At 37.8% G+C, this 16,231-nt stretch overlaps 2 protein-coding genes across 5 annotated transcripts in view; one reads left to right on the forward strand and one right to left on the reverse strand.

Annotated features, from left to right (window-relative positions):
- The first annotated feature begins 318 nt into the window (after window positions 1-318).
- parp2 (poly (ADP-ribose) polymerase 2) lies at window positions 319-8,326 on the forward strand. Of its 2 annotated transcripts, none has more exons than XM_020586142.1 (17): window positions 319-488; window positions 881-1,048; window positions 1,246-1,316; window positions 2,192-2,242; window positions 2,694-2,790; window positions 2,953-3,028; window positions 3,118-3,220; window positions 3,367-3,520; window positions 4,098-4,236; window positions 4,352-4,415; window positions 4,553-4,687; window positions 4,946-5,073; window positions 5,489-5,588; window positions 5,759-5,857; window positions 6,740-6,864; window positions 7,012-7,167; window positions 8,238-8,319. In XM_020586142.1, the coding sequence occupies exons 1-17, from the start codon at window positions 425-427 to the stop codon at window positions 8,242-8,244; spliced, it is 1,737 nt and encodes a 578-aa protein (XP_020441798.1). In that variant the 5' UTR covers window positions 319-424; the 3' UTR covers window positions 8,245-8,319. The 2 variants fall into 2 exon arrangements, with proteins under 2 accessions (XP_020441798.1, XP_020441797.1); XM_020586141.1 differs by having other exon boundaries at window positions 340-488; window positions 8,241-8,326.
- LOC109951574 (protein lifeguard 1) overlaps window positions 7,639-16,231 on the reverse strand; it is a 9,316-nt gene continuing 723 nt past the window's right edge. Inside the window, exons 2-8 of one of the 3 annotated variants that reach the window (XM_020586148.1) lie at window positions 13,671-13,809; window positions 13,399-13,459; window positions 11,454-11,731; window positions 10,521-10,721; window positions 10,103-10,231; window positions 8,896-9,039; window positions 7,639-8,357 (exon numbers count right to left, since the gene is read on the reverse strand). In XM_020586148.1, the coding sequence (XP_020441804.1) occupies window positions 8,223-8,357; window positions 8,896-9,039; window positions 10,103-10,231; window positions 10,521-10,721; window positions 11,454-11,731; window positions 13,399-13,435 (924 nt within the window). In that variant the 5' untranslated portion in view covers window positions 13,436-13,459; window positions 13,671-13,809 and the 3' untranslated portion in view covers window positions 7,639-8,222. Of the gene's footprint in view, window positions 8,358-8,609; window positions 9,040-10,102; window positions 10,232-10,520; window positions 10,722-11,453; window positions 11,732-13,398; window positions 13,460-13,670; window positions 13,810-15,192; window positions 15,220-16,231 lie in introns of those variants that run through there. The other 2 variants (XM_020586147.1, XM_020586146.1) reach the window with 2 other exon arrangements.

A 16,231-nucleotide genomic window follows, 5' to 3' on the forward strand; every position in this document is an offset into this window, starting at 1 on the left:
TGTGGCACAGTGGTTAGCGCCGTTGCCTCACAGCGCGAAGGTTCCGCGTTCTGGCCCCACCTGGGACCTTTCTGTGTTCCACAGTCCAAAGACATGCAGCTTAGGTTGATTGGTGTCTCTAAATTGCCAATAGGAGTGTGTGTATGTGGTTGTTCGTCTATGTGTTAGCCCTGCGATGGATTGGCGACCTGTCCAGGGTGTACCCCGCCTTCGCCCGATTGCCGGCCGGGATTGGCTCCGCGAATCTGAAACACTATAAACAACTTCTGCTTTGTTTCTGGATGATCAGTGTGGCAGTGGAAGGGAGATAAAAGACAGTGGGAGGCCGCCTCCTGCCTTGTTGGACTCAGCTGTGTCTTCAGGAAAAACCACTGTCACTCTTACTCTGGGCTCTGGGGCAGCCTATGAAGTTGACCTGAAGAAGATGGTCCAGATTAACCCTGTCACAAAGTATAAGCGAAAGATTCGCTCTCAGATAGTGAAACCAGGTGTGTATGTGTGTGTCATGTGTTATACTGTATTAGTTGGACATTTTTATTTGGAATAGGTTATTTTAAAGTATTACAATTTAATTTCTGTCATCCCCTCGGTTTGGATTTTTATTTTATGTTTATTACTAATAAGTTTGTTGTGCTGCGTTTTCTTAGTTTCCTTTAGTCAACAAATCCAACTTGTAAAAATATTATCACTGCCCTGTTTTAAATGTCTCAGGTTTCTTAACTGTTAAAATTTCTTCCGCTTACACTTTGTAACTGTTTTCACTTTATGAATCTGTCATTTGTAGTTGTATTAGTTTGAATTCATATTGTTCTGTTATACATTTGCAGATATATTGTAAAATGTATTTAAAATGTTTCTTCTGTTTTCCTCTTTTGTTCAGAAAGTTTGGATGACACCAGTGACTCGACTGCTCAAAATGGGACGTCAGTTCAAGTTAAAGAGGAAGAGGAGGAGACGGAAGAGCAGCCTGCACCTAAAAGGAGGAGAGGGCAAAGCAAGAGTCAGACAAAAGCTGAGGAAATGCCACTGGAAGAAATGAAAAGTGAAGGTAATGTGGATATAACTCACATATATGTTTTCTATGCAATACAATTACAAAGTGAAGCAGGATTTTACAACAGTGGAAGAATTGGGCATGAATATGCTAACTTTATGCCGGTTAACAGAAGCTGCAATTACCTGAGCCTAATGTTTGTTGTCAGTTGACCTCATAATGTTTTGTTTTGACCTGTGGATGCTGGACAGAGGTTGTGAGGACAGTGGTCATGAAGGGCAAAGCTCCGGTGGACTCTGAATGCAAAGCCAAACTTGGAAAGGTACGGTTTTTCTGTCCATATCAGAAATGAAATTCATGAGCAACATCGGTCCTGACTGTGGTTTGACACCTGTTAGAAGGTTTTTGCAAAGCCTTGCTCCAGTTACAGTTCCTCTTGTGATATGAGTGTGCTCCTGTTCTGATTAATTTTGATTAGCTTACAGTTTAAATCTTTTAAATGATTGTTTTGCCAAGAGCAACATCTTACAAAATATAAGTTTAATTATTGGAAATGTTGTGCAACAAAAATTCAAGAGAAAAAAATGGTCTTAATTGCTCTTGGACACAAAAAAATCTGAGCTGCAGCAAGTGTCAGTTAATCGATTTGGTGCTTAAAAGAAGATGAACTATTTTGATATTTTTTATGCTAAAATACCTAATGTTTGGTTTTTCCAGGTTCTCATTTCTGAGGATTAGTTCTTGTTTTTGTAATATATGATAAGGTTTGACTGATTTGACCAACAAAACAAACCAAAGCTATTTCAAGACTTTGCTCTGCGAAGTTGTGGTGCCTGAGTTTGTTTGTTTGTTTTCAGTCTTTTTTAAAATATTTCATACAAAATAAATAATTGAAAGATTAATCAATATTGAAAAGCCATAAAAACAGTCATTTCTCTGAACATTTTCACCATTTCTCTTGTAATGTTCTGGTTTTTAATCTGTGAAAATAGATTTTGTTAGCTGTGTTTTTTTTGTTTTTTTTTTTTGTATGACTGCTTTCCCAAATTATTGTTATCTTAATCCACATAACAACAAGTAAAACACAAAGACAGGAAATAAGAAATTTACAGGCAAAATGTGCATTTTATGTTACTTGATGCAGATCAGGTGCAGTAAGCTTCATTCATAGAGCTAATTGTGTAATTTCTCTTTTAGGCTCATGTTTACAGTGAAGGAAACGACATTTATGATGTGATGTTAAACCAGGTAAAAGATCTTATATTTAGTTACTAGCTAGCTCAGAAGGATCTGACAAATTAATTCAAAAAGATATTCTAAAATGTTTTTTGGGGGGTGGGAGGGGGTCTTACACTCAAAGCTGGAAGTCAAAATCTGAGGTTTTCTCAGATTGAATAGTACTGGCTAAAATGATTCACCACAGTTAATACTGATAATTTTAGAACAACATGTATTGTACTTTGCTTCTTGTATTGTACAAAGTTTTGACGATTTTCACCTAAACAGCGATGTGAACGTGTGATGTGTGCTTCTTCACAGCGATTAATGCAGCTTTTAAACTGTTTTGTAAGTGAAAAACAAAAATAGAGTATAAAGGTTTTAAAATTTTCCTATGGATAGTATTTTGATCTTCCATTTTCATTTGTGACAAAGTAAATAAATGTATAGGCTTCTAGCAAACACCTGTTTTATTTTGCAGACAAACCTTCAGTTTAACAACAATAAATACTACCTGATCCAACTACTGGAAGACGACAGCTCCAAGGTCTACACTGTGTGGATGAGATGGGGCAGAGGTGAGTTTACTGATGATTCTTTGCATACTTGATGTATATAAATGTTTGTATTTACACAGAAAGTTAATACAAGTTAGCTTTCTGAAGCCTAAACTGACTGATAAATGTGCATCATTTAATGATTGTATTTGGTGGGGGGGGTCTGTCCTTTGTTTTTATCAGTGGGCAAAGTGGGTCAGAACAGCCTTACAGCTTGTGGTGGAGATCTGCTGAAAGCCAAAGAAATCTTCAAGAAAAAGTGAGATCAGGCATTTGAAAAAATTAGTGCCAGATGTCTCACAAGGAGGTGGTTTCAATGAAGATTTAAACATGTGTATTTTGCCACAGGTTCTTTGACAAGACTAAGAATGAGTGGGAACAACGGGCAAGTTTTGAGAAAGTGGCTGGAAAATATGACCTGGTGTTCATGGATTACAGCACCAAGGAAAAGGTACATTTAAGGGCAAAGAACCAACAATGTATGTATATTCTCAGTATCTTTTTCATTAGGACAATTCAGAAACTGGAGATTCCTTTGAATTAAAGATAGAGTCTGTTATGTACATTCACTACAGTAGTTGCATTTCACTGTTCAAGGAGGAGAACCAGACCACAACAGATACTACACCCAAGAAGAAGACCTCTAAGCTGGATGTGAAGATCCAGTCACTCCTGGAGCTCATCTGTGACCTCAAAGCCATGGAGGAGTGTGTGCTGGAGATGAAGTTTGACACACGGAAAGCTCCTCTGGGTCAGTGTGACAGAATCAAAACCACAACAAAGTGTACTAGAATTACATTCTAAGCTCGCAGTGTGTGAGATTCTGATGTTACTTGTCTCCAAATTGAACCTGCTGCTTCAACAATGTGAAAACACAAAATACGCTCTAGAGCCAGCATATGTTTTGTCTCTTTGGGGCTACTGTAAAATACATGGCAGTTCAACATGGTGGCCTTCATGATGGGGGATCTATGTAGATATAAAAGACTCATTCTAAATGAAAGAAAATGCAACGATTTTTATTTTGTGGTGATTACATTTTAATGCAAACACAATTATGCCTAATATAGCCCATTTCTGCTAATAAATCCTTCTAGATTTTACACACTGCTTTGATTTTATTCAGAGAGCATACAGCTTTAAAAAAAATTCAAGATTCTACAATTTGAGTCAAAAATGCAGGAAAATACATTTTCCAGGTAATCCTCTTTGGTCCAGTTGTCCATCTGACTATACAGTATGAGCAGATTCAGCTGGTGAAAAACAAGTGATCAGACATTTTGCTGTGTGTCAAATTTCAAGTACTGTATTTTTCTTTCTACCTAAAGGCAAACTGACTTCAGAGCAGATCCGTGCAGGCTACACTGCACTGAAGAAAATCGAGTCGTGTTTGAAGAAGAAGGACAGTAACCGTGAGCTGCTGGAGGCCTGCAACCAGTTCTACACTCGTATCCCACATGACTTTGGGTGGGATGTACAAAGCATGTTTAAGTGTTACTGGATAATTGATGCCTGAATGGTGACAAGCAAGTGTTTCACATTGGTCTGCGTTTCACTGTAACTAAAAGATGTAATTCTCCAGGTTGAAGACTCCCCCAGTCATCCGCACAGAGGATGAGCTGAAGGAAAAAATTACGCTGTTGGAGGTAAAGTGTTTCTGAAGTAACTGAGATGTGTTTCAGCTTGGTCTGCAGTTATTCTGGTTTGGTCTCTATTTGACCTTGTGTTACATATTGTTCAATATGTATATGGAATTTCTGTCTGTCTGTGTGTCCTTGCTCAGGCGTTGAGTGACATCCGTATTGTGGTGAAAATGGTCCAGTCCGGTGAAGACAGTGACGAGCATCCTCTGGACAGACAGTACCGCTCCCTCCAGTGTAAACTGCAGCCTCTGGACCCCAGCAGCAACGAGTTCAAGGTCTGTCTCTTACTATTCATTATTGTTGTATTAGCTGCTATGCTGCTGTTCTGAACCAGAATGCACTGCAGGCATTTCATAAAGGAATTGGTTACAAATATACTTTCTTTATATTTCTATAGTACTTTCATTGAAAGAAGCACATTCAGAGAAAATGTATAAGCTAAAGTAGTAAACTAAATGAAACCTAAGCTGCAGTAACCTGAAGGTACTCTGTGAAGCTGGTGTAAACTCTCCTGTCATCTCTGTGTGTTCAAGGTAATAGAAAAGTATCTGCAGTCCACTCACGCCCCCACCCATCGTGACTATACCATGACCGTCCTTGAAATCTTCTCAGTGGACAGAGATGGGGAGAGCAGGAACTTCCTCTCACATTTACACAACAGGTATCACAGGATTCATGCCATTATTGGTTTATGTATTTTAGATGTCGGGTTTTTTGGTGGAATATTTGTAGTCTGCTTAGTTAGGCCCTTCTGGCTGTGTTAGCATCCTAAGGCTAACATGTGTTTTGGTAACATTAGTGACCTAACATGGTCATGATTTTACCTTTGTATTGAATTAATTTTGTACAGTTTGTCACAACCAGTTTACATTATCGCTAGGAAACAGGACATGATGGGAGGGAGAAAAATGTCTTATGGTGTCAGTTTGTTTTTAATCTCACTACACTCTTTAGGCTGAAAGGAAATTAGGTAGAGGTGCTTTAAGGTCCATATTTGATTGTATAAAATCTACCATTGAAAATAGTTTTTACTTGACAATGAACTGTGTGTGTCACTGTGTGTGTCTGTCTGCCAGGACTCTGCTGTGGCATGGTTCCCGTCTGTCTAACTGGGCTGGCATCCTCAGTCGGGGGCTCAGAGTGGCCCCACCTGAAGCTCCCACCACTGGCTACATGGTATTTAGGATGGACAAAAAACATATTCATATACTGTTTTGTAATTGATTATTTTTTGTTTGTCTTAAAAACCAAGTCCGCTGCTTAAAAAAAATGTAAAGTAGCAAATAATGAAAAATTACACAGCAGTGTTCCAGTGATGATGATTTCCCTGTTTCTCTTTTATCTAGTTTGGTAAAGGCATCTACTTTGCTGACATGTCATCAAAGAGTGCCAACTACTGCTTTTCCAGTCAGCACAATACTGTTGGACTCTTATTATTGTGTGAGGTGAGTAAAAAAAGTAAAATACTTTTCTGCACCCCCTGAATGTGTTGTGTATCAAACGCATAAATGCTTTATGTATGATAGAATGTGAAATTTATGATGACCATTGGCACTTTTGCCCATATTTACCTTTGTCATTTCTTGTTCTTTTCTGTTCTTTAATATTTGGATGGTTTAAAGAAGAAACCTACCTTCCTTCATAAATTAACTGGGTAGCAGTGTTTCTGGTGTTTCACCATTTGAACTCACTTTTGTGATTCTCTGAACATTTCTATATTGATTTTTATGTACAGACCGGTGACAAATGAAAGGAAAAACCAACATAAAGTGTCTCAGTGAGGTGTTGGGCCACCATGTGCCACCAGAACAGCTTCAGTGCACCTTGTAAACAACTCTACAAGCCTCTGAAATCTGCTGGAGGGATGAACACCATTCTTCCAAAAGATATTCCCTCATGTGGTGTTTTGATGATGGTGGTAGAGACACTGTCTAACACGTTAGTCCAAAACCTCCCATAGGTTGTCACCTTGGCTGATATCTGGTGACTGACACGTAATTTTCACACTCATCAAACTTAAGAGTGACCCCTCGTGCCCTGTGGGTGGGGCCACTGTCATCTGTGAAGAGACCACGCATTTATTCAGGTTCTTCCTTTCATTTGTCACCCATCTATCTATACTGTTGTGATACTCATAGTTGATGGTCAAGCAGACTGAAACCCCAAAAAAAGAAAAAGAAAAAAGAAGACCAGACAAACCTGTGTGTGTTGCTTATTTTGGAATTTTAGGACCTGTGAATACAAGTCCACGCGTCAGTAAATCCAACATGATTTGAATGCCGCATTACCACTCTGGTCCAGATGTGTCAGTCTACGTGTCATTGCAGGTCGCTCTGGGAGACTGCAATGAACTGCTGGATGCCGACTACGAGGCCAACAATCTGCCTGCTGGAAAACACAGTACCAAGGGCCTGGGACAGACCGCACCTGACCCCAAAAACTCTGTGACTCTGTTAGTCTGTCTCATTATACAGATACATTTCATACAGGCCAGACATTTGTTTAATTCTGCTCAACTGTTTCATAACAGAAATCCTGAAGTTATCTGAAAGGGAAGTTGGTCAGTTACAGTCTCTGTCTTTCCATCTCTCTTTCCCAGGGATGGTGTCATTGTGCCGATGGGGCCTGGGGTGAAGACAGGGTTGGGTAAAAACACCGGCTACTCTCTTCTCTACAATGAGTTTATTGTTTATAACCCTGCCCAGACTCGTATGAGATACCTGCTGCAGATCCAGTTTGACTACACTTCACTGTGGTGAGGTTCCATAAAAGCTGGGGATTTCCTCTCCACAGAGCACAGATGATATATCACTCACTTGTTCTTGATGTTCGTGTACTCTCCCGTTGATGTAGAGCTGAACAATTAATCTATTAGTTGATCTGCACAAAATTAATTGGCATTTATTTTAGTAGGAAATTATTCAGTATTCATTTTTCAAGCATGTTTTTGCCTTTTGTTATATCTGATATTAAATTGGATATCTTCAAGTTTTGAACAGTTGGTCAAATAAAACAAGCAATTTTAAAATATTACCTTGGGCTGTGCAGAATTATAACTGGCATTTTCACTATTTTCTGACATTTTATAGACAAACTGATCAATGGGTTAATCAAGAAAACAGCTAACAGATTAATTGATAACAGATAATTGTTAGGTGCAGCCTTACAGTGACGTGAGGAAATAATACAAAACAGTTTTCTCTAGTTAGATAACATCACAGTCTTCTTTATTAATATGGTAGAAAATGGTGTTGGACTGTGTGAGTTAAATTTTGGAATATTTCTTGATTAGTAGAATGGGACCACAAGTTGATTGTATCGCTGCTGAAGTTTTGGTGACACTAAAGGTTGAGGATGAATCCGTGTGATATGAAGAAAAATTGAGAACATTTAATACTATTTCTATCAATATAAAGCTGTTTTTATAAGCAATATTGCATGTTGCATATGGAAGTTGCTGTATTTAACACAAATTGCCTTATGGATCTACTGGATTATCAGTGTCCTAATGACTTGGAACTCCTTTATTTATTATATACCGGTATTCATTTATATTGAATATATGCCAGTGTTTTATGAATGTGTCTCATTAATGGCAAAAAAATAGCAATTGAATTGATGTTTTTATCTCAAACAACTTTCTGTTCAAAATGTTTCTTTTATTTATATAAAACTGAGACGAAGACAAAAAACTGGAAAAAACACTGATAATTATTCATTCATCATAATAAAAGACATTATTTTGTGGGTACAGTTTGGAGTGTCTGTTTCTGTCTGCGTATGTTGTGTGAGTATTTTGTCGGTACAGTTTCAGCTCCTCCCCAGCAGGTAGAGGAAGATGAGGACTACATCCAGGTAGATCAGGAGAGCAGCGTTGATGTATTCCTCAGGATCCACACGGTTACTCATCATACCCATCATCAGCTGACAGTCGATTATCAGGAACTGAGACAGGGAGGGAGAGGAGGAAAAGATGTATGACAGGGTGAGAAATGAATACCAGCTACTAGTAAATGACGTACAGTTTACTGTACTCTCTTTAGAGTAAACTACAGAGTGTCTATTACAGTACAGAGAGATAAATGAGTAAACAAGAGAGTGGTTTCATTTATTTTGCCTAATTAGACCTTTTCTCTGTAGTGGATTGGTGTTTACCAACTGTGTTTAACTATCATCAGTGGCCTACTGAAGCTACCACAGCAGGACAACTTGCACCTTACACTGCTGATGACCACACATCAAAGCTCCAGCCCAAGGGCGTGGTAATTTGCTCATTTCTCAAAATCATAAATGTGTATATATAGTATATCTGATGCACATTTACAGTAGTTACTTGTGACAACAGAAATACAGTACATGTGTGATATAAGTTATTTTCTTCTACTTTATAGCAAGGGGAAGTGCTATGTAAGTAATATATGTCTGTGCATCCCTTTAGACAGTATGTTACAGTACCATCATGGTATATATTTATTTCCCTTACTAGCGAATACAGCAGTGCTCCCAGACATCCGTAGCAGATGTCAGTGATGTAGTGGTAGTAGAAGATGGAGAAGAATCCAAACATTATCAGGTCCACAGCCAGAATCAGCAGAAGTCCATAACAAATAGTGAAATCAAAACGAGTCTGCAAATAGCACAGAAAGACATTAGTAATTAATTTCATTAATACTTTCCAGTGGTGGAAAGTCACTAAGTACATTTACTCAAGTACTGTACTTAATATACGCTTTTGAGGTATCTGTACTTAAGTATTTTCATTTTTTGTGACTTTGTACTTTGACTTCATTACATTTTAGAGCCAAATATTGTACTTTTTACTCCACTACATTCATTTTATAACTTTAATCACTGGTTACTTTTCAGAACCAGATTAATACAAAAAATACAGTGTAATTATAAGACCTCACCGATCTATGGTGGAAAATTCAGAAGCTACCCAACCGTAATTCAAATTAAATGTACATAAGGTAGTTAAAACTAGTGCCACCTTTACCAGCTGCAACATTAAATATGATGTACACAGTAATGCATCAGTATTTACAATACAATAATATGATAAACACAAATGAGAAATATGCCATTCTGCTTAAGGAGTACTTTTACTTTTAGTACTTTAAGTATGTTTTGATGCTAATACTTTTGTACTTTTACTTAAGTAAAGGATCCGAGTACTTCTTCCACTGCTGATACCTTTTGTCCATATAATGATTAAACAGCACATTTTTCATTTTTTAAATCAGTGTAACTAAAGTCTTTATAGTGAAGAACAAAAACAAAAGTAATTGTCAATATACATTGGAAAAATATATATAATATCGAACAGTTGCACATGTCCACACAGAACTAATATGAACATTTAATACAAATATGTTTCATTGTTTATCTTTAAATATTTATCCTTTACAGTTAGTTCTTTCACACCAGCATTGTGAGACACCTTCAAAGATATGCCACCATGCATTTAATGTTTATATTTATTAAATGAGGATGTGACAAAGCCTTTGAATGTTAAACTGTATGATAATAGTGTTGCAACTCAGACTCCAACCTCAGAATTTAATAGGATTTGCAAATAATTAAATCCAGAGGGTTTTTTTATAGGGCCTGTAACTGAAAAAGACACGCTGACATTATATACATAGGAAACATTGGACATTGAGCTCCCTGACTGAGATTGTTTGTCTAACCTGTGCTGAGAAAGCGATGACCGTGACAGTAATGGCCAACGTTGCTCCCATTGTGATGATCACAGAACGGGTGTCATAGAAGGAGGCGACGGTTCCCACCATGTACGACAAGCTCACGGTGACCACCGCCTGAAGGGGGTTAATTGAGCAACACTGATCTGTGGTGGCAGCACACATACTTAATATATTTTCACTTCTCTATCCAGGATGTGACTGTGTACAGTGACTGTTTCATATCCAGCATTTTTCCTTTCAAACAGCAAAGCTCTCATTCTTTTAATTTGCTTATTCTGTGATAGAAGTTAAATATATTACTTCAATATATGGGTTGTGTAATGGTAATATCATTGTCTGTTGCTTACAAGTTCAGATGCACATTAGCCATTTGAGGTGTTATGCTCCTATATTGGAAACCCACCAGTCCCACAATGTTCCATGGGTGACGGCGACTGAAGGACTTCAAAAAGCTGAGGGTGATGGCCACCACCATGAAGATGATGACGGAGCTGATATAGGCCCACAGGTTTTCCTGCACAGCCTTTTTGACCACGCTGGAGAAGGTGAACACACACACCACACTGAAGGTGAACAGCAGCTGGAGAGTGAGGATGCAGAACACCTGCACAGGGAGAGGAGTTTTCATCAGAATTAACTTAATTTGCTTTTGTCAAATATATCTCAGTGATGTTTTCAAATTTTCATACATTTGAAGGCACTAAGGTAAAAACCATTGATTTTAATTTAAAATTTAATTTTATGGATATGCTTTAATGCCTAAGCAAACTAAGCTGATCAAACTAATTAGTCCGGAAAGGACTAGTGTACTTCCCAGCATGCACAAGATCTGAGTTTACTCTCAGGAAACCCTTCTTGACCAATTCTCTCCAGATACTGATGCCAGTACCTCAGTTGCATCTGCTGATATCAATTAGTGATTTGATCAAATACTCATGCTAAAGAGTATTTGCATGGTGCAATAGTGAGGATGGTCTAATAGTTTGGGAGATTTAGGTTTAGGTTCTTGACCATAAACCGAGACTGAATCCCTACCTTCTTGCTTAAATGATGATTTTGAATCTATGTGATTTTGTGCTTTTCATGATTTGCGGTTTTGACTTAACCCCTGAAAACAGCTATTTTCACGACTCTTTTTGCTGGTTGGGGAATTTTTGTATAGGATAAAGTTTCATAGTACAGAACTCATGACAAGGTTAAACACACCAAATGCTGTTTACCAGTACACCAATATTTCACAGAGACTGTTTGTCAGCACTCACAATATGATTTCTGGATAAAAATGTATCAGTAGTAGTAAGTCAGTAGCTAGTAGTTGGAATGCAAGAGTACCAACCTTTCTAATAAACCCTCTTCTCACTGCCTTGTCATCAAAAGGACATGTTGTTTTAATGGAAGTTGTGTCTGTGGCATCTTGTTCACCTATGCCGGCCAAAGATTCATAGCCACTGCCAGGCTGAGGAATTGTCTCAGACTTGGGTGGAGGGTCCATTTCTAGGGCTGCAGAGTAGGGTGGAGGTTCTTCACTTTGGCTGGAGTGTGGCAGTGGTGGTGAGGACATATCAGAGTCAGGAGCATCCTGCATCTCTTTTGATATGACGGGTTCAACAGTAGCTGACACCGTGGAGGAAAATGGGCCAGAGAGAATGTTCAGTCAGTTACAGGTCAGTTTATGCAACAGAAAGAATCACAAGTCTTAGATACTGTTGTGGAAATGTTAAAGACCAGTGAGAAAGAAACACAGCAGTCATTTATGATCACGGTGACCTCTTTAGTAGCAAGGACACACACTGTGTGTGTGAGAACCTACAGGTTGAGATGTGCTCTTATTTCATCACACACTGGTTCCTCCTCTGGTTGGTAGAGGTTGTGATTAAAACACAGTGCTCTTTGTCTAACATAGGATTAATTGATACAGTGCAACCTCTCGACTTCGTATAAGCAAAATACACAAGCACTCATGAGGTTTAAAATGATTAAACTTACATTTTTTATTGGAAAAGAGAGAGTAGAGAAGTAATGGTTTACATAATTACAGGTAGGGCTGACTCACATTATTTTGGTGCTTTTTTTCTTGATAAATTACCTAAATTATTGATGATCAAAATAATTAATTTTTTGTCAGTTCATTAGTGGATTAACTGTTGTAGCTGTAGCTACTGTATTTATACTATATGATTTGCTCATTAACTTTGGTATCTGAACCACTGAGTAGGACGTTACCACTCACCTCTTCAGGCCATGTGTTGTTTGTACATAGCAAGTCTGGAAATTACTGTAGCTGATGTTGTCCACATGGCATAAACCTGAGTGTAGGTGCGACTACATTATGTTGTAGATGTTTTTCAATCATTGGTGGTCAGTCATTGACAAGACAGAAGGTGGAAGGGGAGCAGAACAGCAGAACTGACGGTTTGTTGCTCAATGGCTTGTCTGTTCACATCAAGTGAAACCTTGGTAATTTTTATATAGCTTCCCACAGCATGCCTTGTTGCTCAAAAACAGAGAAAACAATAGGAAGCATAGGTTGAGCTGTGCAACCGCTTCTCGTACATGTAACAGTGTGAGGAAATGTTTTTGTGTAATGTTATTTAGTTGAGAAACTGTGGCATCTGGGAGTCATGTATTCTACTGTATGTACAGTATATTTCAAGTTTTCAACTTTTGGAAACAGCAACGAGGTGTAGTGCTACTTTTAGTTCAAGTAACAAGAACAGTAGGTGTTTATTCTTTTCTTTAACAGCAGACGCATTTACTTATCAAAGCAAGAAACGCACACCGGTTAGTAATAACTATAAAAATGTCTGAGCGAGGCACAGTGTAACAGTCAGCCAGCACAGTGAGAGGGGTCATTTATTCTACTGAAACAGCAAAATGCAATTCAGTCTTTATTAATTTGTGTGGCAGAGATGTCAATTACATTATATAGACCTACTGTATGTAGTTTTATCTCCATCTATCCATCCATTGGCTATACCGCTTATAACTGAATAGGGTCGCTGGAGACAGTCCCAGCTGCCTTTGGGCAAGAGGAGGGGTAACATCCTAGACAGGTTTCCAGTCTGTCACAGGGCTGACATGTAGACAAACAACCACACACACTCACTCCTACGGGCAATTTAGAGTCACCAATCAATGTTTTTGAGCCTCAAACATTTTGGTATATGTTCAGAGAGGTAGGGTTCCACTGTGATTAGAGACACACTTCTTCAGCCAGTTAACTCAGGTACAAGCTGTATAATTAATAAACTTGAATTAATACAAATCTGATGTTCCCATACCATTTAAGTGTGTTTCATTTTTGGCAATGGCCTCCATCTCTGAGATTTCTGCCCCTAAGATCTGCAAGTAAAACCAAAATGACAGTATGTGCATGACTAGATCATAAGAGTGGGAAATGTCACAATATATTTTTGTGGCTTTTTAAAAAATTATTATTAACAAAAAATGTTTGCTGTCTTATTGAAAGTGCCAGAAATACAAGCAAATAAAAATACTTAGTTTGGTAGTTTAGTTAGGTAACAGAGAATAAAGAGACAGAGACTGAGCTTACCTTTTCTGCTGGATTACACAGAGAACGACAGTCTGACACCAGGCAGTGTTGTGTGAGCAGGACGCTGCACAAAGAGCACTTCTCTTGTGGTGATGGGTGGAATTTATTTCACCAACCTGTGGGTTAGTGTTTTCACTTCCTAACAGTTAAGAAAAATAAAACACCCAGTCTGTAAGAACCAGTGTGGAAATGGGAAATGTCACTGTTGCTTCATTCTAAGTCCGGGATTGTCAAAGTGGGGTCTGGGGATGTCCAGTGATCCCTATATCAGTGCTACAGGGTCAACTACAAAATTGACAGTCTAGATCTGAGTACAATAAAACTAGAATACACTGTATATTAGTGGTAGACCGATTGATTGGTTGGCTGATCAGTTGGGTTGTTATATGGCATTTTTAAATAACAGGCGTTGGCTGATGTCTGCGCTCACAAAGCCAATTAACAGATTGTAGCAGAGGCTATGCAGTTTGTTTATTTTCAAATACTTAATAATTCAAATATTTTCATAATTCATTAGTGTTATATGTTCATTTAAGTTAAGCAAATGTGTGTCTCATTTCTTATTAAATTGCTGTATTTTATCTGGTGCAAAAAAACAGCAACATATCACATTATACTGTATATCAGCCACTGAACAATCCATATTGGTTGAGCAATACACTGTGTACAGTGAATTGCACTTATCATACTTTCTTTGATTTTCCTTTTATACCAGCTCAGTACAAAATCAGAGACAGTGTCTGTTTAGGACACATTACCATCTAATTTGTCTGAATATTTCATGACCTTATAATGCTATTGTCAAGCAGAAGTTAAAATTGCAATATTAAGGGTGCAACCAGTTTCCACACAACTGAATTATTTCCCATCACAACTCAGACATTTGATACAAAAAGTGAAGCTAAATGGCAGCCCAGTCAGATTACAGTATGTAATGTCTGTGCTGATAAGTAGTGTTCTTTATCTGATCAGTTATTTAAGAATAAGACATACCCTGGCCTGGAACTAGTAATCACAATACAGTCAGTGTATTATGTTCAATAAATCTTCCCTTCATGAAGGTTAATATGTTCAGCTTTTGTTGAAAGTGTTTCATAGAGGTGTAACACTGTCTGTCCTCACTGATACATATGGGCAGCAGCCTCCAAAAGTTGAATCAGTACCTGTCTAAAAACCGAGCAGATTTGAGATTAAAAGTTTATTCTTGACTTTGGAAACAGCAGTTGACAAAATCTGACTACACTGTCAGTGCAATACTGTTGAAAGCTATCTTTATCAGCAGATTGAGTTTCACAGAATTTTAAATAATTTTAAATGTTCTAAATTAGATTTTTTTTTTTTTAGCATTTTGACAGTTTTTTGAAACTGTTATAATCTTTATTTATAGAACACTTTTCAAAATCTACATTACAAAGTACTTTACAAGGCAGCAAATAATTATTTTTTTAAATCAGGAAAGGCTCTCCATTAACCTCTAGAGTCCTGAGCTACATTTTAAGAAGCGGTTACTGACTTAGCTCACCTGACTTTGTCAGGCAAGGCATTCCAGAGCTTTGGGGCCCTGACTGTAAACACCTTGTCCCCTTTATTGTTCAGCTGGGCCCTTAGAACAGACAAAAGGCATACACAGTACTTAAAGGTCAGAGATGTAGCTAGAAGAGAGGCCATGCAGGGGCTTAAAAGTAATAACATTTAAAAATAAATTCTAAAACATACTGGGAGCCAGTGAAACAGAACAAAACTATGCCAGAACATAGCTGTGCACACAATATTTGCAACACATTACAGAATAAATCTATGCCAGAACATAGCTGTGCAAAAACAAAATTTGCTAACAATATTTGCAACACATCACAGAACAAAACTATGCCAGAAAATGGCTTTGCACATATTTGCATCACATTACAGAATAAATCTATGCCAGAACATGACTGTGCACACAGTAATTGCAACACATTGTAGACTGATGACTACATGACTACATATTCCAAAAGTATGTTTTGTCTCAATTCATTTTGTGCGGAGAAATTTCATTTGTTTGTAGTTTGTACAAACAGTATCACACCTATGGACCTTTGTGAAAAGCTGCAAAACAGTTACGTTCAGTTTGCAAACTGTTAGGATTGGATTTCAGGAGTTACAGTTGTTTTATTTACTGTTAGTATTATTTTGCTTTTATAATGATAAAGTTTAGTATGACTGTCTCTGTTTCATTAACAGCATCATGTATCAGTATTAACCTGGCTCTTATGCATGAATTATAGTTATAAATTTCAGCTTCGAGTCAACTTGTAGTATTTCTCATCTTCTTGGAAAATTGTGCAAGAATAGTTTGCATAGATAAGTGTCATTCTGGAAACTATAGATAAGATACTGTTAATTTATGCTACTTAACAGACGTGAAGTCTGACGGACTTGAACTGGTCACTCATGTCTGAAGCATGAGTAAGGGGTTTTTTACAACAGAATCAGGGAAGTAAGTGACACAGCTAACTGCATGTCCACTTTCAGTTAGAGAGAAACACCTGAAAATAGAAGATAACAACACACACACACACACA

The sequence above is a fragment of the Monopterus albus genome, unplaced genomic scaffold (genome assembly GCF_001952655.1).
Source record: "Monopterus albus unplaced genomic scaffold, M_albus_1.0 scaffold396.1, whole genome shotgun sequence".
Taxonomy (NCBI): Eukaryota; Metazoa; Chordata; class Actinopteri; order Synbranchiformes; family Synbranchidae; genus Monopterus; species Monopterus albus.